Consider the following 14,168-nt stretch of genomic DNA (forward strand, 5'->3'; position numbering starts at 1 on the left):
GGAGCTGACCCTGAATACTCATTTCTAACAGCTCCATGCAAATGCCTTACTGGAGCTAGTACATTTTTCTGTGGTAATAGCAAAAGGTCTCCATTTTACACCAGGAAAATCAACACAAATGCTACTATCAGAATGGATTTACCTTATTTATTTAGATAATTTCATTGCGCTTTTTCCTCATTAAGGACTTCCACAGCTGTCTCAAGTTTATCACACTGGAATATATGAAAGCTAAGAGGGCTTGTGCACACCTCACTCTTGGTGAATGTGGCTGGGAACTGAGTCGCTGCTCTCACTGCAATACCAAGACACAACCAGAAAGGAGGTTTCTTTAAGCCAAAATAAAGCAAGACAAAATGTTTCTAATCAAAGCCCACAGCTGATGGTTCAGCAGAGGCAATACATGTAGTGCCATGAGCTGGCCTTTGAGAATAACAAAAAGGCTCGCTTCCCTCTCAGCAAACCCCACAGAGAAGATGCAGCCCACTTTTTGTCAGTTTGGCATGCATCATTTGGTAAGTCATGTGTCTATGCTACTGGAGAAACTTGTCAGCATATAACCTGTTTCCAGTGGGATTCTGCTGCCTACAGCTATGCCAAGACTAGTGTCAGTATGGAAGGCAGTTTGGGGAAAAGGGACTATTCACTTCTCATCCATAAAGGATGAGCATTAGTCATCTAGAAATGGCAGGTCCCTAGTTTTAAAAAGTGTTCCTTGATAAGGCAGATAAAGTAAGAAATGGTAATCTTTGACACAGCTGTGTCCTTGCTGGATCATGGGGCAGAAGGAGATCAACACAAAACACAACCCTTTCCAAAGTTAGGGGCACAGGCTTCTATTCTGATAGAGGCTGTAATAATGCACTGCAAACTAGAAGATACAGTCCACAGGGCAGACAATGGTAAAACCATGTGACCTTCAGACTTTGCTTTGTTGCCAGCAGAAATTACAGCTATACCGAGAGTGCTCTGTTTTGGGCGGTCACCCAAACAGATCTTTTTCCTTCTCAGAACATAAATACTCCAGTCTCCTTGCTGAGCTGGCCTTTGTCTCCAGCTGGCCTGTATGAGAAATTAATGTTCTCCAATTCCTTATGTACAGAAGACGAGTGAAGAGTCTCTGTCCTAGCCTACGTATCTCCATATATCCTCTAAAAAAATAAAGGGATATCATGCGTCTCTAGACACTGTTTTGTCATTCTTCTCCTGCTCAGAATTTTTCTCACAGCAACATGATTTTTGAAGCCTTTTCTAGAAACCAAGAATCTAGGAAAAAGAGCTATCTCTTTCTCTTGCCTGCTCTGCCCAAAGGGTTTTTTCTTCTTCTTACCACCCTCACTTTCACTGTTCTGTTCTCACCCTTTCTTTTCCTGCATACCAACGGTCAGCAGCGTGAGCAACAGCAATGAATGGGGCTGGCTTGGAAGAGATAAGAGATGTTATTCTATAATCCCAAATGCCCTTGTAAGGAGTGTATTTTGCCCTCAGTCTCTATGGAGCAACTCCATACCCAATAGCATCAAATGCTAAAGTGAGAAGGCACCTAGCATGCTGCTTTACTTACCTGCTCCACCACACAATCCACTGCACACTCACCGTGACTTGGTTTAAAAACCAACCCACCATTCTAACAGTTCCCTCTTTCACCTTAAAATGGAATTTCATTTACTTGTATTTCCTTTACCTGATCAAAGTTTTTCAGCCTTGACCACAGATTTTCTGAACATGAAAATGGTACAGGTTAAGATCCAGCAGCTTATGGCAGCTGTGGAGTACAAATGACTGGTAAGAAACATTTTTTTTTTCTGAAATGCTGGGCTATTACCTTTTGTTATTGTTCACTCTGGCTACTTCCTAGCCAGCAAGTGCTCTGTTAGAAAAATTGCCCTTAACAGTAAATTTAGTAAGAAAGAGCGAGCTTTTGGAAGACTTGTGAGGTTACAAGATTCCTTGTTTCTTTATAAGACTGACTTCCAGAGACCAAAAAGTTGCACTTGAAGGATATGTCATTTTCTGTTACTGCCCATCACCTTGACTCAACTAGCCCATGTCTTGACTGTGGACAAGAAAAAAAAAAAAGTGGTAACACAGACAACCCTCTACGCTTAAGAACACAGGTGTACCATGAATCAACTGATGGGTACTCTGCAGAGACATTAACTTCACCCATCACCATACAGCATTGCTATTCCACTGTATGGCTTCTACTAACAGAATCAGCATCCATTTGCAAGGCAAACCACATCTTGAGAAACGACTAGGTGGTACCATTGCACTATACAAAACAAAGACTTGGTGCGAGTGAATGTTCATTTTAGATTCTGTTACAGAAAAGAGTTGGACAAGTTTGTAAGTAACTGAGCTTTCCCTATACCATACTTTGCACAGCTCTTTTACCCTTGTTTTTAAGTGTCTCAAGGAGTGATACTTCAGAGTGGTATTTCATATGGTTCCTTTCATGGAAAGCAAAGAAAAAAGCAACACAGACATGAAACTAAAGCTATTGACCTCGCACAACCATTTTCCACTTTGCATGCCTACAGCCACAAAATACAGAGTACTAGGACATTCCTGACAGACATATCTGCTACCATATATTTTACCTTTTTTTTTCTTTTTTTTTTTTCCAGCTGCTAATGTCCTGATCATACCTACCAAAAGAATGGAGATTTCAGACCATTACTGACCCTTCTGTGTCCCTTGGCTTATGTGAAGTCCTGTAGGTTGTTCCAGTCTTCGGAAGGTGCCTGGGTCCCTCCACACTGGACAAATACGGCTTTTGATCCATTCAAACTAAATACTTAGTGGCCTCTTACAGGCTATGCTGTTGCATCCGTTACACTGACTTCAGCAGCTTCTCATTTTCAGAATAACAGGACAATGAAACTTCAAGTATGAGGCTAAAAGGAGCATATCTTCAGTAAGTTAAAGGTATGCCTTCTTTATTTAAAAATAAACATTACCTCCCCAATCCCACGTTTTCTTATAATCATTTATAATACCATTTTAGAACTTTGATCAAAGGCAGACTATTAAACAATTTACCACCCTTGTTTTTCATGTTAAAAAGAAAACATGTAGGGTCAGGTTTCAAACATTACAGCATTCAACAGATTCTGCTTTGGCAGTTAAGTCAGTCCTCAATGCTTGTTTCACAACCTAGTGAAATGTGCAGCCTTTGGCTTTGTTTATTTTTAAGTTCTACAGGCAGCAGTATCCACCATTTCTGAGTCCAACCAGTTTGTTCAGACAATCAGACACGGACTGGGCTCTTTGGAAAACCAGTTCATAACTTTAGATTACAGAGGATATTCTTTGAACAGTTCTTGCTCACCATGTAATAAGTCTGAGATTGTCACCCTTCTTTGTGCGGAGAAGGACTTCATTCCCAAACACTAGGGTAGTTCTCAAGAGAATGAATTACAGGTCACAGCCTGTGTATTTATCTCTCTTTTACATTACTAGTGTTAACAGCAGCAGTGCTGAAATACTGCAAGTACAAGAGGCCTCTTTACATGGATACAGGTCTATCCATTCTGAAGGACACAAACTACATATCTTGTTTGTAAATGAGGGTGAACTAGTGGCAATAAACTGCTTCTCTTCAGTAGCTGCATTTGATTTCTGCTTAGAACAGACTACAGTTATCTATTGTGTATTTATGCTAAATCCAAATGAGAAGGTAGTCTAGTGCAGAAGGCACCTTCCACTTACATTTTGCAACACACAGGAACTTGAAACACCAAAGGATGTTTGCTAGCCAACTTCCAGAGGCTGACAGAAGTAATTCTAAGGGTAAACGCCACACAAAGCAATGGCAATTCTCCAGGAAATATACCACTTTTACTGATGATTTCAGATGACTTCTACCTGTCTAGGAAAGAAAGGGGAAGGCAAAAAGAAAATTAACAGAAATCAATAAAAAATAGCGCAGAGGCTAAAACATTGTCAGCTTTTTCAGTGAGCTAAAAATATTGTATATAGACACCAAAAATAACTGCATGCTGTAGTTCACAGGCTAAAGGGGGATTCCAGCATGACAGAGGCTCTGTGCTTCCTTCTCTTGAAGTTAGTGTTATTAACACAGATACATTCATCAAATCAGAAGAGTGTGGAAATAGGATTGGTCATGCCGTAAAGTGGATCAGGTATTACTTATTGCTTGTCTAATAAATCTGTCAAGGAACTGACTTGCATTTACCCCTTCAACGTTCTAATTGAGAAACAAGGGCCCAAATTAGGTACAGAGAAACCTGGTATCTGGGCTGAGAGTCACATTTTCCCCAACAAAAAACAAAACACTGCCAACCCAATCCAATTCCACCCACTATTCCAAACAGACTTAAAAACCAGGCAGTCCGTTTCCATGCTCATTTCGCAGTGCTCACGAGTCCTCCCTCATCCTTCTGTTCTTATGCCAGCTACTGCAGCACACTGAGTGGGCATGTGCATATGCATACACATGCGTGCACAGTGCTGTAGGAGAAAGCTAATGTATATGAATGAGAAGATCTTTCACTTTGGATCGTTAAGTCTGGCCACACTGTCAGGTGTAGGCTTGAAGAAGGGAGTGAAGGATTCTCTAATGAAGAGTTATTACCCTGACCTTTGTGATGGCTGTGTGTCTGCTCTTCATTATTCCTCACACAAGCCTAAGGACCAAGATGATGACAGTGGATGTAGTAAAAACCAATCACACCCATTTTTCCTTCTTCCGAGACAAAAGGAGTCAAAGCTATCTGTTAAGAGAGGAGGTTTCTATTGTTCTGTGGTACCTTATTAGTTTTGACTTAAATCCTGACAATTTTCCTTATGTCCACTTCAGAGGCAAACAAGATAAAATAAGCATGCAACGGAGAAAGATTAGACCAAAAGGATCTATGCAGATTTTTTCCCTCTGATCCCTGGAGAGAAGCATTGCCTTTGCAGAGAAAAGCAGACACGTTGTAGCTGCTTATGGGACTAGAGGAGTTAAGGTCATACATAACAAAAATTTGACTCAGGCAAACATTACCATTTCCCAAAGGAGAAATGTCTTTAGTCTAAAGATGCATGGTACTGCAGATATTTTTGTCCCCAAAATTCTGAGATGTATTGAGATCAAAAGGTAGGCAGAAGAGGTCCTCTGAGGCCCACTGAAGGGTGTCTGGCAACACAGGCTCTCTCCAAGGCAAGAGATGGTCCCTGGAAGACACTAGCTATCAGCATTTTGGATTAAAACTAGTGCAACACAGTGAGTTATTTATTTTTACTAATAAAAATAATTACTATATTTTAGTAATATATTTTACTAATAAAAATAATTACTATTTTTATTATTATTTTTACTGTATTTTAAGCCTAAGGAGCAACAAGCAGATAAGAGAGAAACAAGAAATATGAAACATGGAATTTGAGGAGCGGTGGTCCAGTGAAGAAAGAGAAGTGAGGGCCGGGAATTACAATATGTGAGTCCTTTGCCAACTTTATCCTCTTAGATGCTCTGAACCATATTGCCAGCTGTGGTGCCAATAAGACTTAATTCTGAGTAAATTGTTTAGCCTCTGTGTTCAGCTTTGCTATCAACTGAATAAATCTTGCCTGCTGCCCTACTTGGAATTACATGGAGCACAAAGCCTGTGAAGATCTTCTGTATTGAAGTTAATTGTACTCCCTTCTATGAAAGTTCATGCTACGCCATGAGAATGTGGCTTCTGCTGTATTCAGGTGCTGGAGTCTGACCTGTATCAGTACTCAGAGGAGAGTGGACTCTTCTCTTTCCTTGCCTCCAATAGAAGGAATTCACCTCTTTGTGAATATGTGAAATTTACTTTTAGGTATCAGTTTTCTAGAGCATGCAGTTCTTTGAATGTTTGTTCCTTATGAACAGCGCTGCAAATGCTGCTTTCATTCATATATTCCTTTTGTGCTTTTGAATGGAGTCATTTTTTCCTGCAGGAGTCCCGAGCTGCCCTATGTTATCTTATGTTAATTGTCACTCTCACAGACACCAGCCAATACAAGTCTACTGCCTCAGCAGAAGAAATAAGGTTATCCCCAATGTATCTCAGAAAACATTTTTTTCCCTCCTTAGCAGATGCACAAAGCATGCTTTATGTCAAAATTAGAAAGAGACATTTACGATTAACAATTTGTAAAATTACCTTTTCCCTTTAAAATGATTTCCAGGGAAAGAACAAATTGAAGTCATACTTCAGATCCACTTCTAAAACTTACCAACTCACCAAGTGATTGACAAACACTTTAAGACCACCTTAGTGTGCAATCTGCACAGTTCCTCCACTGCAGAGACAGCAGGGAAACGACGGGAACCAAGATTCTGTTTCATGATCTTTTTAGTCTCGAGTCCTTTTGTTACTGCAAACTCATAGATTAAGAATAAGATTTTCCTAAGTAGTGTAATTACTGAGGAAACATCCAAAATTGTTAGCAGCTTTTGAAAGTTGTGCAAGTGTGACACTATTGTACATAGTAGATAGCTGATGTTTCAGAGTAATTTGACCAAACTAACTTTTATCATGACCCTTGAGAGAGTCAGTCATGCTTTACCTGGGGACAGCTCATGCTCTCTCATGCTATGTTAGTCTTTGTTTTTACATAATCCTGTGTGTCTGCAGATCTCAGAAGACCTACAAAAGGACAGAAAGTGTCATTACTCTGTTACCACAAGAGAAACAAACAATAACTGCATAAGCATGATGGCCAATGACCGATGAACAAACAAGGAATTGATCTAGGCTCTGCCTTAGTCTTTTCACACTAAGTGTGAAAAAGTTTATGAAACTGACAGGGAAGACATTACAGCTGGTTCTAAATGAAATTATCTCAGGTTATTACATGCTAACATATCCAAGGAGAGGAATTCAGCCCTTTGAGGAACAACTGTGTTGTTCGTAGGTGTTAATACTGCAGTTTCAGGTACAAATAGGCTTGGGTAGTGAGCTGGAGAGGGAGGATAAAGTGTGCTAGATTTTTTTCTTAAGACTGCCTAGTAAAAAGAGAAGCCTAGTGAGATGCACAGTTTAGCTTAGTCCCTATTGTCAGCTCAGTTTCAAACCTTCTGAGTAGCAGAAACAGCAGCTCCACTCACCTCAAGTGCTTCCGCATGGTCAGAGACCCTTTCTGCTAATCCTAAACACTTAAGACTACCTCTGCCATCAGAACCAGAGCAGCTGATACAAGGTCCTTCAGACACACACACCACCCCTTTTTTTTTTTTTTAAAGAAAAATGTTAATTATGGTAAGGCTGAAGTATAAATAGGAGGATTAGCTCTGACTGTTAGACAAAATAACACTTCAAGAGGCATTTGAATATTTTGATCTTGACTAAGCAGCATGCTCTTGCCTGGCGTGAGATGGCAGCAGGGCAGTCCTCATAACCAGAGAGGGGAAGTAGGCTGACACTTGCTTCGTACTAGTGAATTGATGCAAAACAGCCAGACTTTACCCATGACCACACTCTCAGGACACTCCATATATGCAGAACAGGAGCAGACAGCAGGTTAGATTTCATTCACCAGTAAAAATTGTTTGTTTCCATCCAAGTCAACAAACCACACTGCTAACTAATGCCTGCTGAAGATATGCATACGGACCTCGTCAGTATGCTAGAGCCCTTCGTACCGTGTTTGCCATAAAGCAATTCTCCTCTAGAAAGTTTCCTTGTACAGAAGGCAGCTTATACAGTCAACTTCTCTCCTACACGCACAATCCTACCCATCATCAACAAATATTCTTTATTAGATACACAGCAAGCTGATGACAGAACAAGTCATTTTATTCACTGAGTCAATTTTGACACTGAAGGGCACTGAACAGCTGAAAACATTATTTATAGGGAATTCCACTTACAATGCTATTCAGAACATCAGTGGTGCTTTTGTTATTTCTAAGGAGTGCTCAGACAAAATAGCATTACCCTTTTGAAAGGATCAGTAGCAATGGGAAGAACATAGCTAGCAAGGTTTACATAAAACTAACAGTCATGTTATGCTCAAAAGCTTAAGTTTATTGCTCTATTTAATGACTACCGCCAGTATTTTTAAAAAGAATGCCAGTTCTTCCTGCTAGCTTCTCACTGAAGGAAATATTTTAAATACAGCAATAAAATCAAGTGGTTTAAAGATAACACATTTTGCCACACATTCATGCAAACCCTGCTGACAGGATTTTTTACAGGTTCATGGATACAGAATAAACATTAAGGATGTGTACTGAAATACTGGGAAGCTTTCCGCACAGTGATGAAGTTGTAGGCATAACATTTCTGGCCCTACCCTGCACCTGCTGATGTCAATGGCAAAACCTCAGTGAGAGCAGGATCAGCCCTTACTGTTCTGAGAGCTGCTTTCCCTTCTCCTGATAAAGAGGTGTAGTAAATTCAGAGAATCTCCTGCACTAACAAAACCTGTGGGTTTTGGTTATTGTCACAAATAGAGAAGCAAATTGTTTGTAATAGATGATTACAGCTTCTATTCACAAAACACTCATCTTTCATATAAAGGGTCCTACGTACCTCCTTTTTTCTCTGCTCATCAGAGAACTGAAACGTGCTTACCTCTAAGCATTAAACACAAACTTAAGCCTGCATAGCCAGACTAAGGGCTAAAAACAAAAGCATGGGCAGTCTGTCAGTAGTCTATTATTTTAAAGGAAATGCTGTTGCCTGGACTAGTGATTATAATGGGCTAACAATTGTCTCAATTGGGTTTGAGGGTAAACGTATCAAAGAGCAGCCAACAGATTTAGGCTTTTTTTTTTTTTTTTTTGAAGCTGCCTATAAGATTTTCATTTCTAGTCATACTAGTTTTAATGAGCACTGGCCACCCAGTTACTCTCAAAGCATTGAAACAGGTTTAAATTCAGAACACAAGTGTTTCTGTTATTCATTTTTCAATAAAGATGAACTGAATTAAAAGAATAATAATTCCTCACCTCAAATTCCTCAAATTTATGGGGAAGTTGTATTGGGATTATGATTTCACTATGCAAAAAGAGAAAATACTTGCAAAAGTCAAATCTGGCTACATGGTGAGATGCCAAAATATTGACAAAGGAAAGGTAAAATATGAAGAATTCAGATTAACTTCTCCCCTATCAACCTTAGATTCACCCAGCTGTAAGGATACCAAGGTATGTTGCTGGTAGGAACTGGAGGCAAGAATTTCACTCACATCAATGAAATCATTTTTTTCCCTTTAGTTCTGATAACACTGGTGGGGGACTGCTTTAAAAAAAAACAACAACAACAACAACAAAAAACAAGCAAACATGGCGTGTGAAACATTTCAACATGAATCTACTTGAATCTTTCAATGCAGAGGCTCAGAAGGTTTACGATATACACAGTATTTGGTAATTTTATATGTAAAAACAATCAGAAAGAGGCAAAAAGTTACTTTCAAGCTTAGTCAACATATGGCACATTTCAGCATGACAATTCAAAAAGTTTCACACTGTATTTGGATAGAATAGCAATTATCTTTTAAAAATAGCAAACTGAAGACTGATTTTTTTTCTTTTTGATTTTGTAACAAATGAAGCTACTATCCTTATTTACAGTATAAATAAGCCTTTTTTGGTGAAGATTATGTCCTGTCACATATGTTTAAGACAAGGCATACCTCAGCTCTTAAATGTCAATGCAAACAAGAGCATAAAAGCAATATCAAAGTAAAATAATATATCTTTCTCTCCAGCTAAGACAGCCAGGTTACCATGCATCTCTTATCAGATCTGAAATATATCTGAATGCAGTCAAAAGTTCTCTTGGTTTTAGCCTTTAGGAATATCATGAACACTTATTCTTCTGCTGCTCTAGAAAGCTGTTTTCCGTACAAGCTCATGACATGATGGACAAATTGATACTGTTCACAAGTCTGGATCATTCCTCCCCTGAAAAGGAAAGAAAAAAAGGGGAGGGAAACAGTAGCCTTATTACATGCAAATAACATACTAGGAAATGGCACAGCTAGCATGAAGCTGGTGTTACACACAAAAAATCTATTCTAAAATTTCATGAAAGGAGTGAGAAAGCACCCATTGATTGTAACCAGCTTGCAGTCCAACCTCGAGCTCTGTTCTGAAAGTTTCTGCTAACCAAGGAACAGAAACAAGTCAGAACAGGAACAGCAGAGGCCTGAATCCAGTAAGACAACGCCATCTTCATTTGCATATATATGGCTGTAGCACCTGTATTCTAAGCACCATTTTAAACGTGGCAAAAAGAAACCCATACCTCAAAGCTCTACACCTACAGATATGAGCTGGGGGAATATAAAGAGGTGAAGTAGCTCCTGTAAGACTTCACAGTTGCACTAGGGACTGAATTCAGGAACAAATTCAGGACTACAGAGAGCCAGGCTAGCCCAGAGAATTGATGCAGCACCCTACTTTCCCAGTCTGCAATGTCTTTGTGCCATCCCAGACTGTTGGTTTTTTTTTGGGGGGATAAGATCACCAGCAAACCAGATGATTGAGAGCAGGATTTTGGAACAGACACTGTAATTTTTGCAAAGGACAACTCTAACTAGTAACTCAATTGACTGCCATGCACACCTTGACTAGTAAGAGACTCCAAGAGCAGAAATGTGTTTTGGTTCAGCTTTTACTGTTCTCTTCAAACCTGGAAATCTGAAAGGAAATGCAAGCAGGAGCAGAAACACAATTTGCTTCTCTGTGCATCATTAACCTGTGTATTTCTGCAAGTACCACATTAATGAACACAAATACTACAGTGGGAGACAAAAATGAATGAAAAAGAAAAACACCTTAAATTTTGCTAAGAGTACCTCATAACAGTGATACGATCTCTTCATAATTGATTATGAAAATAATTAAAACCTGTAGCTCAAATTCATAGGTTTACGCAGAATTGTCCCAGCACTAGTGCTGGTGTACGGATCCAGGGAATGCAGTGCCAAAAGGAGTCTGAAACAACAAGTAGCATTGAGGAACGTGGGAGCCTGGGGGTGGCCAGCGCCAACCAGACTTGAGTCAGCTTGAGAAAGAGAACATGTGATGCCTTCCGTCAGAAATCAGAGGAAATTAATGGAAAGTTGCTTCCTCTGAGCCAAATGGGCAGCAGACTGGTAGCACCACCCTCAGCGACTGCCCTCTTCTCTGGGGCCCAGCTTAACAATTGTGGATCACACAGTCATGCTACCAGAAGGTAGATGAAGGTTCAAGACAACCTCTTTCTTCAGCCTCTTGCAGTTACTTTGCTAACAGAATGCTTGAAACACACTCTTAACAATGAGCAGGAACCATGCTTCAACCTCTCATCAATGAGCAAAGGGTGGGAAACACACAGCATGTTTTTAAAGAAACTATTTCCCAGCTGAGCATCTCTTCTCCATCTGCTCTATTTAACACAGGCTCATGGTTAGCGTCCTTCTGTGCCACACACAGCACTGAAATATATTTGTGTCAGTCCATGACACACAAGGAATTTTAGTCATATCTGGCAACTACTCCCCATGCAATCCCATTAACAGCAAGGTTGGACCCTGAAGTTGTAGCAACAGAAGCGCTAGGGTGGCCATCAAGTTTCAGACCACAGGAAGTGATTTTCCATTTTATCTCGTTCCCTGTTTTGCAGTAGCTTCCTCCCCTTCCCACGCATGCATACCACAGCATGTGCTTGCAGTCCAGGCTTCAGCACAGAACAGAGATATTACTCTTTCACCCCTGCTTGCCACAGGAACCTTTCAAATTTGAGTTGCATTCTGGGGAAGGACAGCAAATGTGTCTCAGCGCTGCAGGAAGGATGCAGGAATGATCACTTCCTTTCCTTAGTCATACCGCGTTATGTTAGGACCAACTGTTGGCCAGCAGTGCAAAGCCCAACGCACAGTTTTTTTGCAAAGGTAATCTGTGAAGGAATGAAGGGATTTTTCACTCCTTGAAGAAACCATGCTTTCCTATAGCAAGGTGGTGATTTGACTGCTTTCTGTCTTGAGTATTTCCTCCCATGAGACTAAATGGCTTTTTCACATCCCACCCCACTAACAAGAGGTACACGGCAGCAACAGCGGCCCCTGCAGGCTTGCTTTTGCTCTGTGGCATCCTTTAAGCACGACCTCCCCTCTCCTGCCTCTACAAACGACTGTCAGTTGCCCTCTCCCAGCAAAGCAAGTGTTTTTAATCTGCTTTCTGTGCCAAGTATGTTTGTAAACAGGTGTCTTTGACCATCATTCGTGTGGCTATTTTCCCATGTAATACTAGTCATGGACACAAGATATATCAGATACAGCCAGATACTTCACTGGGCCATGGATAATCACCACTCATTATTCATATTTTGGTTTTCTTTTTCCTCAAGAAGCCTTTCCTTGTTTGGCCTGAAATCCGTTGAAATAGCCAAATCTCCAAGCTCCTGCAGGTCCCTGTCTATCAGAGCCTCAGCAGGGCAGCAAGCATTTCATTTTCTGCCTCCCACTGAGCATAATTTCTCCTCTGAAATAAAGTTCAGCGTGGGGTTGAGGTTCTTTTTTTCCTCAGAAAAATCTTTGGTATGTTTTTCGTGACATCTCTTCCCCGACTACATTTATCATTATCATTAGAGAGAGCACTGAGACATGTTTTGATGGCACTTGAAACCAGTGGGAGAGGAAAAATAACATCTCTGGTGCAAAATTCAAGTCTGTTTACTTCATAATCAAACTCAAGGTGGTGTGTTAAGAAATGCTTAACTGGAAACCATTGAATTTCTGGAGATTTTCACAGCTCCTTTCATATGTCTGCAAACACTTCAGCCTGTGCATGCTCTCCCCCTCCCCACAAAGTCCAAAGCAGCAGTGCCCTCCCAGCAGTGCTCACAGCTCCAAGTACGAGGCCAATTTTCTCTACTCCTGGGAGCAAAGTGCTGACCTACAGTTCTGAAACAAGTGCAACTTTGAGCCTTTGCTTCTGTATGAACATGGGGCCAACTCCTCTGCTGGTGAAAGGTCATTCCAAGCCTGCACAGCTGCACAGATTTGGATGCCAGCTATGAACCTAGCTAGGGATGTTTGTTAAAATTTACTGCTCTCATAAAACAGGCAAGACAGAACTGCTTAGAACAGGACAACTTCGTTCCAGGAATGTTCTCCCTCTTCCCGTTTTCTCCTCCTTAAGTAAAGGGAAAGGTTACCAATTTTCTTTTTCTTTTCATTTTTTTCTGGAAAATAAACAGGTTTTCTTACCTGTCTAACCGTAACTGGCAGGCTGTTCGCAATATGTCAACTATGCCCTCACTCTTCAGCTGTTTACAACAGACACTAGTTGCAATAAAGCAGCCTGTCCTCCCGATGCCTGCACTAAGGAAGGGAAAAGGAGAGAGAAGCAGTGAACAAGTTAGAAGGGCTTTGGAACTTAATGGCACTCATTTAACAGGAAAACCAGCAGTCAAACCCCATTATTCCTTTCCTCCCTCCAACCTCTGCCAGGTGGGTGCTTCTGAATATGAATGGCTTCAATGGGACAACACGATTCAGTGTGAGCCGCTCACATCAAAAGCATGATTATTTCACATACAGTGCCAAAAAACAGACTACCAGGTACTGTCTTACCTAATATACCATTGAATTTGTCAAACTAAGAAGTTAAATAGTATTTCTTTGTTAGACTTGCTTTGAGATCAACCCTTGCTTTGAGGGCAACCTTTGCTTTGAGATTCTTAATCCTTACAGCTTCTTTGAAAGCTATTTTTCATTCATATGTACAGTAAAAAAGCCCCCTTGCTTTAGTAATTCAATTTAGCTAACAACAATATGATAAGTATGGTGCCATTTGCTATCAGTTCTGCAATCTATTAATTCTCTGAATTAGAGTAGGATACAACAAATTCACTATTAAAGAAGCTTCACCTTTCCTGAACATCTCTGTATCTGATTCAGTCCTTGCTTAATGACCAGAATTGATTTTATTCTCAAAGGCACAGTGCTACTGAAGCTGTGAATTCTTATCACCTTATAAAAAACTATGCAGCAAAAGCTGACAGCCCTTCTTATACGTTAAATAATAAAGTGAGCATCCTCAGGAATAATTACCTGACACAACTGTAAGAAATCCTGCTTCCATTTAAATTGTGCTAAAGTCATAACACAAAAACACTGGCAACAAATGTACCAGCAAGAATGGAGTCTGCAGATAGCTGCTGCTGATGGACTCCTAATACTGTTTTTCT

General features: G+C 40.3%; 1 protein-coding gene across 23 annotated transcripts in view; it reads right to left on the reverse strand.

Annotated features, from left to right (window-relative positions):
• Nucleotides 1–7,763: 7,763 nt before the first annotated feature.
• Nucleotides 7,764–14,168, reverse strand: part of PTPN5 (protein tyrosine phosphatase non-receptor type 5) — an 83,655-nt gene continuing 77,250 nt past the window's right edge. For all 23 annotated transcript variants that reach the window (XM_035539955.2, XM_035539959.2, XM_035539962.2 and 20 more), the window contains 2 exons: nt 13,186–13,299; nt 7,764–9,895 (listed from right to left, as the gene is read on the reverse strand). In XM_035539955.2, the coding sequence (XP_035395848.1) occupies nt 9,802–9,895; nt 13,186–13,299 (208 nt within the window). In that variant the 3' untranslated portion in view covers nt 7,764–9,801. The remainder of the gene's footprint in view (nt 9,896–13,185; nt 13,300–14,168) is intronic.

The sequence above is a fragment of the Cygnus atratus genome, chromosome 5 (genome assembly GCF_013377495.2).
Source record: "Cygnus atratus isolate AKBS03 ecotype Queensland, Australia chromosome 5, CAtr_DNAZoo_HiC_assembly, whole genome shotgun sequence".
NCBI classification, from domain to species: Eukaryota; Metazoa; Chordata; class Aves; order Anseriformes; family Anatidae; genus Cygnus; species Cygnus atratus.